The 14,964-nt window shown below is 39.0% G+C and overlaps 1 protein-coding gene across 5 annotated transcripts in view; it reads left to right on the top strand.

Moving 5' to 3' along the window:
- The window catches only part of LOC124164204 (E3 ubiquitin-protein ligase RNF19B-like), a 324,394-nt gene that overhangs the window by 306,189 nt on the left and 3,241 nt on the right, over positions 1-14,964 (top strand). For 4 of the 5 annotated variants that reach the window (XM_046541427.1, XM_046541429.1, XM_046541428.1 and 1 more), the window contains 4 exons: positions 406-642; positions 4,499-4,904; positions 9,877-10,150; positions 14,633-14,907. In XM_046541427.1, the coding sequence (XP_046397383.1) occupies positions 406-642; positions 4,499-4,904; positions 9,877-10,150; positions 14,633-14,907 (1,192 nt within the window). The remainder of the gene's footprint in view (positions 1-405; positions 643-4,498; positions 4,905-9,876; positions 10,151-14,632; positions 14,908-14,964) is intronic. The other variant, XM_046541432.1, reaches the window with a different exon arrangement.

Genomic DNA, 14,964 nt, shown 5'->3' with positions numbered 1-14,964 from the left:
TGGCTGAAGTGTAGTCTGGGAGCTAGTGGCAAACTTAAGCAGAATTCCTCAGCATTGTACATACCTACAGTCGTGTTAACAGTAGATGTTTTGCTGGGGAAAAATATTGGTCCCAACATGAATGCTTTGAAATTATGAGTCATCTGGAGCTTCTTCTAAACCATCGGTGTCACCTCAAGAGTCACGCTGCAAATACACAGTTTGAAATGACCATGCAATCAATGGGCTTCTTGGGTGAAAATATAAACAGTATCACGTCAGTAGTCTGGGTTGAAGTTGGAACCAACAGCTTTGATGGCAAAGCCTATGAATTAACATATTTGTTCATGCATATGATTGACGATGTATGCACCAGGAAAGCCTCTGTTCATATTGAATTTATTCACCTATCTCTATTTTCTGCAGAGCACAGACAGTAGCTCTCTGTACCACTTCCGAGAGTCTCCCGAGGAAGACTGGTCCTTGGATGGTGGGGGTGTGAGTGAAGGGGAAGGTGTTTGTGGTCCATGCAATCCAGTTGTGAAAGGGATGATGCAGAGAGGTCATGGGGCTTACGGCAGGTGTCACCCCACTCCCTCAGCTCACAGTGCAGTGGGTTCAGCGAGAAAATGCACCAGCAGAAGGGTGCCAATGGACAGGGAGGTATGCAGAAATTTTTCATTGCTAACAATAATAATAATAATAATTTATTTTGTCCAAGGATCTACAAGAAGATATAAGACGCATCAAAAAAAGGGAGGAGATACGTACAATTTAGTAGAGTAGAAACATATGGTTGAAATGTTATGTACAAGTATGTATTTTTTTACGTAAAATATATTTTCAAAACATGAAAATGAAGCACTAAATTGTGGAGTCCGTCAGGTATTCCGTAACAGAATAATAATTCTTTTCAAGCAGGAATGCCTTCAACTTCCTTTTAAAAGATACCAATGACTCACATTGATTTTTTAAATGGTGCACATTGATTGCACATTGATTTTTTAACATTGTGCTCTTTGTGACATAGTATGTATGTGCATAGTTTCATTGTGTGATTTAATATTATTTTCATGTATATTTATATTTTAGCCTCCACTGAATGATAACAATCTGTTCCTTATTACTTTTTTAATGGATATAGCATTGTGAAGAGCTAACATGATAACAGTCAAGGATTTTTTTACATCTGGGGTCATAGGCAGATTTAAGGGGTGGGGGACCGGGGGTGCGTACCCCCCAAAACATTAAAAAATAGAAAAGATTTTTAATATGATCATCATTTTATTCGTTTTATTTTGGTTGTTACAGAGACTCAGTAATTAAATTTAACATTAATTTCTTTCTTTATAACTTTCATATCAAAGTAAAGAGAATATTTTCTACAGTACATAATTGTTGTATTTTTGTTTTTAATCTCAAATATAACAAGGCATGTCAGACCCTTATGCCCCTCCAGAAAAAATTCCTGGATCCACCCCTGTGTGGGGTAGTTAAAGTGTGCTAATTATCGTAGAGACATGAAGTTTGCGAGATTCATTTAAAAGTTTATTTATATATTCTTATGTTCACTTATTTACTGTGTAATTACAGTGGAACCTCGTTAAAGCGAGTACGGGCTATAGCGACACTCCCGCTATAACGAGAGATAGCCGATGCACCGTCAATTGACCCTACAATAAGCGTGTTAAAAAATTCGTTGTTACGAGACCCTTTTGGTGTTGGCTCTCGCCATAGCGAGGGTTTCACCGCCGGAAGACTTTCATCAAGACTCCTTAACCTCTGTAATTGCTAGCGATCTGTTAGTAATGAAGTTAATGGAGTGCTCAGTCTCAAAGTTATGTGGTAAACTGACGTTCGATAAATAAGTAGTTAATTTTGGTGAAAATATTGTGGCATTAGCATTCGCGAATGCTTAATCTTCTTTTGTTCCTCGGGCGGCAGAAAGCAGTCGGCAGCATACCCGCACGTCCGTGAGTTGCGTGAATAGAAAGCATTTGATGGCAGTCACCATGGCCAAAAAACACCAAACACGTCTAAGCGAGAAAATAAAAATAAAGGAGTAATATGAGTGTCGAAATTAATTCATCTTCCTATTCGCTCTGCAAAATTAAAAAAAAAGCGCCCAAGGAATGCAGACGATGAAGAGTTATAAGGAGCTTTGTTTGGGTGGTTTTGCCCATTCAAATCTGCGGGAACTTCTGAGAAAGGGGCTACGCCCAAGCCTGAAGCGGAGTATTTTAGGGATAGATTGCGAATCGAGAATTTTAAGAGTGCGGAAGGTTGATTATGCTAATGCGAAGCACCAAAGCGTTATCTCCCCTCACAACTCCCCTGGTGATGCCTGCGGTGTAAACCTGAAGTCGTGGAAGAGAGGACTCCGATCATAAGTATCTTTAGAAGTATTCCCCGCGTCATATAACATAGACGAAACGGAACTTTTTTTTACATACAACTCCCCGACAAAACCCTTGCAGTATGAGGTATTTCTTGCAATGATGCCTCTAAAGGTAGGTAGTGCGCCTTAGCGATGATGTAGGATGTACGAAGCGATGATACTCAGCGTGAATTGTCCGGATGGACGTATTTATTCTCTTTAAAGAAAATTAATTCCCCAAGGCCGTACTCTTTGATGGGCAGATGGGAGTGAGAAGTAATAATGCTAACACGGGAGTCTGGTGTTAGTTTGGTTGAGCTTAGTGTCTTATCTTGCCATTACCTCCCGTGTTAGCATTATTACTTCTCACTCCCATCTGCCCATCAAAGAGTACGGCCTTGGGGAATTAATTTTCTTTAAACTGTTTAACGGCCGTAGTTCGTTCAATCCCTTATTGTATTTATTCTCCGTTGCGGATTTACAAGGGTGAACTATTCGGGTCATTGGTCGGAGTCGTACTGGCGCTCTCTTTTGTTACGTGGGTAGCCGAGCATCCCCTGGTGGCCGCTGGAAGAACTCACAGAGCAACTAACTCTCGTTTGCAGTGCCGTGGTAAACTCGGTGTATCATTTCAAATACGTCGCGAGCGTAACACTCAAAAAGAAACTTTTTTTTCAACAACGGTAATTTTAATCACGTCATTTTTCAAGCTTAGCAAACTTTTTACCGTAGATGATGAAGATATTACATTATCTGATAGAAAAAGTCTTCCAAGGCGGGAACGTTATACAACCTTCCACCGGTAGAAACAAATGTAATGCGTTATTTCACTTCACTGCCGGTTAACGTACAGAAACAATAAACATACACCAATGGAAACCTTTGAGGCATTAAATAACCGTGATACTGTTTTGTCAGTTAATTTTTGAATTTTCAGTGGAAAATACCAAAATAATAGAATGATCACGTAAATGAACTAATTAAGTGCATAGAAAAATGACTTCGTCGGTTGTGCATTAGCATAATGATTGACGAAACAATGCTTTCCATGATTTTTATTCAGTGCGGCGCTTATAAATGGTTTGAATAGTTAGTCGTTGTTCGAGTAAGGAAATTTAGTGATGCAAAAAACATCGCCTTTCGTCTGGATTTATGCTTACGTTTATCGGATAGATGTTTATCTGTCGCCGCACCACTCCTGTTTCTGTATATCTGTCCGCAACAGGTATATTGGCTATTATTTGCTCCACCTCCGGTAAAGGGACAATTCGCTATAGCGAGTGTTTATTAGTGCACCGTGGGGTGTCGTTATATCGAGGTTGCACTGTATGTAAAATTAGCCACATGGAATACACTTCCCTAGCAGTTCATGAAGTTGATTCACTCTAACCTTTACTAAGACTATTTATTTGAACTATGAAAAGTATTGGATTCATGTATATTGATCCATGTACTCTACTTCAATGTGAAAAATGTATCTAGAAATCTGTCATTTCAATGCTGGGAAAAAATGAATATGGAATGAATTAGTACACTTGGTACCTGGGCTGTGTATAATATCACTGATGTCAGTATTTAGTTACTTACATATTGTGAAAACATGCACACTAGTCTGCTGTTAATACATATTTATCATGTGAAAACTTTTAATTGAATGCAGTCGCAGTTATTAAGTGGTCGGCAGAGTATTAGGTGATCAATTTTTTATCTTCCGCGTATAGACAAGCAGTAGTTGATTAAATCTGACTTGTAGGTACATAACTAGTAGTTATATCATGGACATTTAAGGAGCATTTTGAAGAGCATTCATAACTTTTTCTGTGTGAAATAAATAAAAAATCACTTTTAAAAATTTTCGTGGCTATATTTCTGGTATTCCATCCTGAGGTTGTTGTTTGAATTTGCAGTGGTGGAGATTTTCCCTTGCCATCCATTTTTTGTGCCAGAAAACTTATTTCTAAAAGATAAAATTTTTAATACTGATCAGATTTGATCCTTTCATTTAGATACAGTGATTTGTTTATCCCAGTGTATTTCATCACTCAATCACCCACTGTAAATGGTATGATTACCTACTGCACTCTGTTGCAGCTGATAACAAGCAGTGATCGCAGGTTAATAATTTTTTTACGTATATTTCAGGGCAGTGACAGCAGTAGCTGGACTGGTGGTGAAGATGGTGCCTCATCTGATCGAGTACGCTTTGATGATCACGTACGCTTCATTGGTGGTGCGGACGCAAGTGAAAGTCCCCCATCACCGCTCGCCCAAGCCAACCTCATGCCTTCCCACCCACTCAGGTCCTCTTCCCTCAGCCTGCAGCATGCCCCTACCGGAGCCTTGGGCAACAATGCAGGTGATTCCTTAGTATCAGGCAACCCAATGACAATGGGTGCTTCGGCTGTGCAGAGAAGTGTCGGGGGTGGCTCACATCTTCCTTGGAGCAGGTCTCAGTCTGTTGGTAACATGCCGGTGCCACCAGCGTCGGCATGGGTGCCTCCGTTGCAGGCCTCACTGCCAGTCATCGAGGAACCTAATCACTTGCCAAGTGCGTCACGGGATAGTGCTGTGTGTTGAGTGAGCTGAATGTGTGGTGCATTTGCCAGTCTTAAAAAAAATAAAGGGCCTAAAATATTTAAAAAAAAGGATAAATGTGCAACCTAACCTGCTCATACCGTGCTTACCTTGATTTTTAAGGGGAATTTTCCGGATGTTAAAAAAATACCCAAATCTTACGGAAGAACTTTATGACTGCCAGAATTATGAAGCATTACAGGATCATGCATTTCCTGCTGTATATCAGCACATCTCTCTGTTTGCTTTTCCTATTCCCCTGCTGTTCATTTCATATTTTCATACATTCTATTATTCAGAGTTTTACTGCAGCAGTGCTGCTGCAGTGCCTCTGCACCACACTTGACATGAAAAAAAGGGAAAAAATGGAAGTTTGAGGGTGTCATGCATGCGTCAGCAGCGGATCTGTAGTGCTGCAGCTCTGCGCTGCTGATGCGCATCAGCAGCATTTGTCCTTTACTGGGTTAGTATGGGAAATGTTCATAGCTCATTATGTCTATGTTGTCATTGTACCCGGTACTAAACTTAGGCACTGAAGGTAATTTGAGAATATGTATTTTGTTTTGGAGGCCAAAACTCCATTAATTTTTCCTAGTATTTTTGCATCTTCCATCATTTTCAGAAATTTTCCATGTCAACCAGTTTTAGTTGAGGAAATATTTTAGTTGAATCCATCCATTTTTCATTGAGGAAAGATCTGAAACCTTCAAGTAAAAGAATGTTCCCCTAATTGTGATAGAGTTTGAAATTTAAAGAGGCACCTATTTTTCCGTTTTTCCATCCTTCTCCCATTTCTCCAGCTTCTAGCAATGAAAATTGAATAGCCTTAACTCTTTCACTAATGAGTTGATGACATCACAAACTCATGCCGATCAAGCTGTTGCTTCTTTACTACTCCTCTAAGTAGGCGGCTATGGCATGTGTGGTTAGTTGTTGTTTACTCTCGTGTGAGTGATTCCTTCCCTTAATGAAAATGAATCTTCCTGGATGTATGACATCACCAACTTATGAAATGTGGGCTGCAACTTGGCATTTTCTCATTTTTATGTCGAGGCCAAATGATCATTGGACTGAATGGGGAAGATTTATTTTTTCATAACGTATGCTACTTTCTCTTCCATCTTCCATATTCTTTTGATGGATTGTGATTCTAGTTCTGAGTGAACCATGCAATTGGTGAAATGAATTGAGCACCTCACCAGGGGATAATCTGGTTACCATTCCGTAGAATTCTTTCTAACTTTGTGGCTTAAAGCTTAATTGTGATGTGTATCATGAATCAACTCACGTATGGGTTATGAAACCAATAGTTGGATGTGATTACATGTACTTGATTTCTAAATGTTCTAAGACATTTCTGTTCATTATATTTACTAAAATATTCTACATGCAGGATGATTCATGATCCACGTACTGTTTACTTAACATTTGCAAAGTTTGTTTGCATTCCAAATGACAGTCTCCAGCTTCTCTCCTTGTTAGTTTAGCTATGAAAGGGATCATGTTTTAGTTACACTGTAGTTAATGGAGTCCCTGTGAGTGATCTTGGCAATCCAATACTTAATTTGTTGTAATTTCATTCATTTGGGTATATTGCTTCATTTTGAAATAGTTGAACTCACTTTTAGATAAGTATGTAATTATGAATGATTGTGCAGTTTTCAATTGCACAATCACAACTACAGTAGTATTTTAGCATGTATGTAGTTCATGTTCAAAGTTTTGTAGCAAAAAAAGCTAAAGCTTTGATTTAGGAATACAAAATCTTTTCAATACTTGATAGATTGTTGGATTTGCAGATTCACATGTCTCATCCTTACACATAATTTATCATGTTAATTTATTATTTACCTAACAGGATTAATTTGTTCTGATTCAGTATAATCCGACCCATGTTCTTTGCTGTTTTGAAGAGTGGGACATCAGTCTTTGATGTGATAAGCTGTAATGTTATAATTGTTACCCACTTTACTGCAGCTAATTTCAATTGCTGATACAATCAGTTGATATTGTTAATAATAAAACTAGTGATGGGTCGATTCCAAAATTTTATCGATTCCGATCCCGATTCCGATTCTGACATTTCGATTCCGATTCTACCGATACCGATTCCATCGATTCTGATGCCATAGGCTCCAAGAAAAATATCACTTAATTCCAGGCAACAAGAAAACCACTTTAAAAAAATATTACTCTGTGAAAGAGTCAGTTGACAAAAGCATCTTTCATATCATTACTATGTAATTAAAATATAATAGCTAAATTTCAAAACAGAACATACCTGAAAAGTGGTGTTACATGATAGGTATTACTTTAGAATATTGGCACTCATAATATGTCGACAATATATATATATCCAAATTACAAGGGAGAGCCCTGAGTACTTAAATTTTAATAGTTGTAATAAAGATTGTATACTACGTATATGGATCATGTAATATTTGGCCCTTTCAAATTCTCAAGCAGAAAAACCAATTATGTATTCTACATGCTCAGCCAGCAGGTTTTGATGTCTCCATGTTACAGTATTACTGCCTGCAGAATATTGCCTTTTGCTACACATGTGTGTTATTGGGCAAGTACTTTCCCACCAAAATTGCAAGATTTTGGAGACTTTGGAATTTTTATTAAAAATTATATCAACGATTTTTTTTTATCTTGAATCATCATGGAATTCAAGTGGACGAAGCGAACAACTATAGAACTAAACTTCAGTTTTGTAGAGCCAAAAAAATGCTATACTTCTCACGTCATTTAATCAACCTTAAAATCTCTTGCTTTTTTTAAGTTCAAGAAAGAAACTAAACGCTACAAATGAATATCACATCGGACGGACATAGTAATAAAAAGGCTAAAAGAGCCTTGTGGTGTGAAAACTCCCCCTACCGCGCGACTCACCTCGGCGAAGGTGGAAAGGGAAAAAGGGTATCGGTTGTTGCCTTTCACGGAAACAGTTCATTTTTCTCTCTCTTAAGCATGCTGACTTAATCTCTTCACTTTACTTCAATACCCGAGGCATATTTCTTACGCGTGGGATGGTTCCGAAAAATATCCAATCATTAGTATTTTCACTCGAGTAATGCGCTAAATGGTCTAGTCGATCTATACATAATCCTTTTTAACATCCTCAGTTTAGTGTTTTAAGTCAATGAAGACGATTATCCATGCTTTAAATGACGATTTTCAAGACTAATGTTTTAAAAAAAAACTTGAAAAATCGGCCTTAGTTACCGAGCCTTAAAGTTCTGCAGCGTGTAGCTCAGCCTTGACGCGCGATTGAAAAATCGCTCTAATTTCCTTCGTAACAAACGTTTTTTTTTTCAAGATTTCTACTTAGTACTCTTTAGAAATCTCTACTTTATATTGTGGTTCAAATTTTCCGAGTTATATTTTTCGTAAACGAAAGATAATGTCTACTTTATGTCAAATTTCACGTGAACAACGGGTCGGCCATTTTGCGTTGTAAAACCAGACAGATGAGAGCCAAAATCTTCAAAAGTCATTGAAAGTATAGGCAAAGCACCAGATCAAAGGAATATTGTGTTTTTTATTCCACAAAACTCAAACCAGCGCAAAACCACTTGGATAAATTCAAAGATTTTTTTAGGAAAAACGATATCTCGCGTGGCATTAAAAAATTGGTCATGTTTGGGCCTCTGTATCTCACTAAAGGTCCGTATTTATGTAATATGGCATATAAATCAATATTTGGTAATGATTTATGAGTTTTTACGCTGAGTTTCAAGTCTCTATCCCCAAAAAGGTCATTTTGGATTTTATTCCAGCTTTTTCCGATTTCGGACCAGTGTGCGCGGAGTAGGAAGACGATCGGCCGCCGCGGCTGGCGTAAAGGTATTCGGCGCCCACGTCGACAACTATAGTGTATTCGGCAAGCTGGAACTACCAGGCCAAGGCATTAGAATGACTTATCGGCTTTAAAAACTGCATTATTACATGAGTTTCATGATAGCGCTTCCTGTCGGCAGATTGCTGGACCTACTAGCCTCGAAAGCTCTGTAACCTTAACTACTCGACTCGACATTCGTAATGCTACTCGAAACGCTCGAGTCGAGTACCAACTACTCAATCGACTTGAATTTTCGAGTACTCACACATCCCAAAAAGATATGTGTTTTGTTATTACGATTACGTGGCGCGAAAATTCAAATGACTATTGGAAACGCGGTCGTATATTTTGTTGTTTGAAGTACTACTGGAATCGGAATCGATTTTTCGCCTTGGCAAGTACTCGTTTTCGATTCCGGTTCTTGGCCGAGAATCGAGGAATCGAAGAATCGAGGAATCGAACCGACCCATCACTAAATAAAACGTTATCGTACTTTTCCACACGATTTAATTAATACGACCGGTTTCAATGGATTTTCACAAAGTAAAGCCAGAAACAATCGAGTGGATATTGTGATTAAATGTTTTACTCATCAAGAAAATGAGACATGGCTGATAACGGTGTGAGTATGCCGATAATCAGTGATATTATGGCAGAAAAAATAAAATTCAATGGACATTTCTTTTCAACTTTTTTTACTTTAGTGTAAACCAATGAGGGTTTTAAGTGGAGTCTGTGGAATTTTCATTTTCCAAAATCTTGTGGTCACCTGCCATAACAGAAGCCATTTTTCAATTCAACCATCTTATAAGGTGTTTTGAGAAAACATCACCTTAACTAAGTGAATATGAACACTGCCAGAGCCGGCATGCTAGGGATTTCTGTTAAAAATTGAAATTTGGCCTGTCCTAAAACTGTATTTTGCAATCCATTTAATGCGTTAAACTGAGTTTCAACTTAAATAGAGGTAAAAACTTGATTTTTCAGTTCAGCTCAGCATGTTTGTGCTTCTTCTATCAATTGAGGTTAAATGTAATTGTATTTTTTACGTAGAAAGCCATTTTTATGTATCATCCTGTTCTTCTTTCTTTCTAAACAGGCATGGCCTCGATAGATTCGTCCATTGACCATGGTGGTGTTGGGATAGGAAGTGGGGGAGTGGGAGAAGGTAGCGGGCAGGTAGGCAATCCATCCATTGGTGAGGCATCTCTCTCTCTTGGCAGCGGTAGTCAGTTGGAGAGACTGGGGCGGGATGATGAGGAGGACGAGGAAGAAGCAAGGGGTCAGGGAGGGGAGTCAGGAAGCAATGCTGCATTGGCAGGGGCAAGCCTTGCTGGCAGCATAGCATCAGGCATCGTCCCTGGAGGACAAAGGTAAGGCTTTACTGAATTGATTTGATCGAGTAATTTTGTGGCCCCGGAATCATATTTTATGTCCAAAAATTTTTAATGTATGTGATGGTCACACCATGTATGTTTGCATGTTTAGGTATCTCATAATACTATATGCCATGTATTAAAATAACAATATTGCACTTTATGTGAATAAAGAGGAGTTGATACAATGGCAAAAGTAATGGCTAATTACAGTGCAACCTCGATATAACGACATTCCACGGTGCACTAATAAACACTCGCTATAGCGAATTGTCGCTTTACCGGAGGTGGAACAAATAATAGCCAATATACCTGTTGCGAAAAGATATACAGGAACAGGAGTGGTGCGGTGACAGATAAACATCTATCCGATAAACGTAAGCATAAATTCAGACGAAAGGCGATGTTTTTTTGCATCACTAAATTTCCTTACTCAAATAACGACTAACTATTCAAACAATTTATAAGCGCTGCACTGAATAAAAATCATGCAAAGCATTGTTTCGTCAATCATTATATTTATCGAACGACAGTTTACCACATGAATTTGAGACTGAGCACTCCATTAACTTCATTTCTAACAGATCGCTAGCAATTACAGAGGTTAAGGAGTCTTGATGAAAGTCTTCCGGTGGTGAAACCCTCGCTATGGCGAGAGCCAACGCCAAAAGGGTCTCATAAAAACGAATTTTTTAACACTCTTATTATAGGGTCAATTGACGGTGCATCGGCTATCTCTCGTAATAGCGGGGGTGTCGCTATAGCCCGTACTCGCTTTAACGAGGTTCCACTGTATGTAATATTTGCAGGACCCAAATTGAGAGAATTTTTTATGATTGCCAAAATAATTTATCTTGTCAGGCCATTAACTGGGTTGTGATGTCCATGTTGAGCTATGTTTTAGTGCTGAATTCCAGTATTTGAATCTCAGCTGCCATGGTCAGGTGACTAAGTGGTACCAAGAAGTTCCTCTTATGCATCTTTGCTATGAAAGCTACTAGCCTTATATCAAAAAAATTATATTTACAGTGGAAGCCCCTTATAACGACAGCTGTTGGGAACAGAGAAATCTGTCGCTATAGTGAGTTGTCGTTGTTACCGAATGCAATTACATCGTCACAAAAAAATCACTCATCAGGCGTCACCACAGCTGTTTCTGCCGAGAGGCGAAAATTGCAGCATGATAGCCGTTTTAAATCATTATTTTGAACATTTAATTCACTAATGATCATATTCACTTGCAATCTATGATCAAATCATATGTAATTATGCAGGATGCTATATGCCGAGGCATTAAGAAGTCGATTTTAAAAGTGCCAGCTTCAGACTCACTCGTACTGAACTGTGCATTATGAGCTGTTATATTATCCTTATTTCTTGGATGCTCCAAATATGCATGTCATAACTACCAGTTATGGCTATGCATCAGACTATTAAATGCTAAAACTTCGGAATCTGTTCAGAAATTCAGACCTTCTATCTTTCCGAGTAGTAATGAAAATGATGGGTGGCTGCTGCAATTGGGTGACGAAAGGAGCGTGATAAAATTTTAGGGTTCCACATGAGCATTGCAATTCTATCTTTTTCAGGTTAACGGCGGAATGAAGGTGGAAGTAATCTTCTTATGCTTCAAGTCTGCCTGTATGAATGGTTTACTATCGTGTTTCAAAACAGCCGACTCAAATGCTATCGGAATCATGAAACCGAACAGCAATACGGCATCTAAAAGCATATTAGTCATATCAATTATCTTCGGTGGAAAGGGTGAAAAACTGTTTCAAATAAATAGAAGGACAAATGATAAATGAAGTCCACTCTTTGTCTGTCTGTTAGCAATATTTATGTTTCGTAGAGATTCACGCAATCAGACGCAATATCAGCGGACGTAGAGACCTCTAGCGGCAGTAGCGCACACTTTTTGATAGGAATGCTGACTGGAACTGAAGAACGCTCGTAGTGTTAGGCGGCAATAACACAATTTTAACGTTTCTTAGTTCTATTGGTGGGTGGGCTGGGCAATTGTCAATGAATAATAGTACTTTTTTATTCCTTCCACCAATCCTGGCATCAAACGCTCGTAACCACTGCGTGAAGATAGCAGCCGTCATCCAAACATTTTAATTTGCTTCGTAAGTGTAAGGGAGAGTATTAACTCCCTTAAAACATCGGGGATGGGCGGATTTCCCCACCACGAACGGTTTTAACTTATCTGAACCATCCATATTGGCGCATAAAAGAACAGTTACGCGGTCTTTACTTTTCTTCCCTCCTTTGCAGGGGTCCGTTCGAGTGGCGAGAGTTTTGTCCGGGAGAAGGTTAAAATATATGCCCGTCTCATCCGCGTTGTAAATATCGCAGGGGCTGTAATTGTCCAAATAGTCTTTAAGGACCGGAGCCCAGCCTTCCACAGCATTAACGTCAACACTTGATGATTCACCGGATAGTTTGTGAAGGGATATCCCCTTCCTATTTTTAAATCGTGCAAACCATCCATCCGAGCACTTAAAATTGTCTTCACCAAGCCTCTCACACAAATACTCAGCTTTAGCCTTCATCATTGGGCCGGTGATAGGAATCCCTGCGGCTCTTTGCTGGCAAAACCACGTGAAAAGAGCAGTTTCTAGCTGCGGATGCTCTCCGGGCCGCAGGTGTTTTTGAGTGCTTGGACGCCCTTCTTTAAGCACTCTCGAACGAATTTGTTCTTTTTTCATTAAAATAGTGAACAATGTCGATGTATTAATTCCACATCGCCTCACTATTTCACTCTTTGAACACTCTCCACTTTCACGATCTGCAATAATTCTCATTTTGGTTTTTAAATCCAAGGACTTGCGTTTACCAGCCATGGTGCTAGCAGACGGGTGGAATAATTTTTAACCTCACTGCGGAGGCGCGGGAGGGAGATGGCAAAAGAGCAATGAAATGTGTACTCGAGAAATTTATTAAGGAAAGAAGAATAGGAGAATACGGAACATGTAGACGTCGACGTTGGCGGAAAAAATGCCGTTTTAAAAGCATTGAATTCCAGAGATGTGGCACGTGGTCAAAAAGTCAACCTGTCGTAATTACGAATGGCGCAAGAGAGGAATCAAGCCATTATCGCTAATACGAATTTATTTTACATTTAAATCATAGGGTTTAAAATGGTTCCTTGGGTAGCTGTCGCTAATTCCAGCTTGTCGCTATATCCCGTACTCGTTATAAGGGGCTTCCACTGTACTTGTGTGATGCCATAGTGTGTGTACCAAACTGTGATCGATGTATCTTACAGAAATGTATCGTGCATTATGACTAGAACCACATGGCTTTGCAATATCTGTATGAATCTGAAACTGCAGCTCAGACAAAGTTGTCCCATTAACAATTTCAAGTGTTCAAGGCATCAGTCAAGATGTTTAAATTTAAAATTAAATATGTACTATTTTAGAGGTAAAATTTTAAATTACATATTTAAAAGAATTTTTAAATCAGTGTATTTTTTTATTTATCAATTGTTTAAAAATTTAAATTTTTACATTTTTCCTCTCTAAGGTTAAAGAAATAATTATTTCTTCATACTCATTGGAGGTATATTTTGAGGTTATTTTGGTTGTTGTCTTGTGAAAGCACTGCCTTTGTAATGGTAAAGATGGATTAAAGCTTTAATCATTGTAATAATTCACATTTTAATGGAAGGGAGAATGCAGCAACTTGCATTTTGAGAGTAACCAGGGAAAAGTGGTGGCAAAGATGAAGGTGAGCGGTAGTGGAAAAACTATAGGTATTCAGTAGACATGTTATGTGCTTAACATTTATAACTCTAACATCGACAAGATATATGACTCGTCGTTAAAACTTTCACGGGTACTCGTCATGTTAAATAAAAACTTATGGGCTATGTCCCCGTGTCAATTTTTGGGTGGCCCCAGCATTTCCTGCCTGATGCTGGTCGGTTTCGTAAGGGAATCCTGGAAGTGATGCATTGCTGCATCTTCAATTTTTTCAGCATAAATACTTGTTGTGCCGTACTTTCTTACAACCCTACAGTGAGGGAGGGGGAAACTGTTGAGTTTTTCAAATGAGAAAAAATTACCCATCTTTTTGTTCTGGTGTTACGTAATTGGAGCTAGGGGCAGATTCATCATCAAATTAGGGGGGGGGGGGGTCATGATTTGAGTCTGGGAAGTATGGAATACCCTCTGAGAGAGAGAGGAGTTCTCCGCATGTAAAATATTTTTAAAATACCCATTTTCTCAGCATTTTGGAGCCTAAAATTTCATATTTACGCTTAAAAATAGATGAAATTGAACAATTTCAGGTATTTAAGGATACAAAAACTATTAAAGTAGTAAAAATAAAAAAATTTGATACTATTAGGAGGGGGGTAATGACCCCTGTGGTACCCTCCCTAAATCCACCCCTGGTTGTAGCCCTAACCCTGACTATCTCTACTAATGAACATTTTAATTTTACTTTGAGTTATGCCTATGGTCATTTCAGACTGGATGTTCAAGCTGATGTTGCAGCTGCTGGCTCATGCTCAGTGTCATCATCGGGCCGAAGTGATGCAGGGGAAAGTGTGACTGGAGACTCTTTCAGTAGAGAGGGAGCTGGCAGCATAGCAGGAGGTGGCCAGAGGCTCAGTGTGTGCAGCAGTGGAACTATGGGCAGCTGCACATCAGCTGGTGTAGGGTTGGGTGACCTGGAAGAAGAAAAGGACTCTGAGAAGTGCTCTATGTCCAAGTCACCTGCCATTGACAAAGGCTCGTCTTTAGGTGAGGCATCAACTAATGCTCTTTTTGGATCAATTTTGCTCGATTATACTGTAAGAA

This window comes from Ischnura elegans, chromosome 8 (assembly GCF_921293095.1).
Source record: "Ischnura elegans chromosome 8, ioIscEleg1.1, whole genome shotgun sequence".
NCBI classification, from domain to species: domain Eukaryota; kingdom Metazoa; phylum Arthropoda; class Insecta; order Odonata; family Coenagrionidae; genus Ischnura; species Ischnura elegans.
This window is presented reverse-complemented; position numbering and strand designations above follow the sequence as displayed.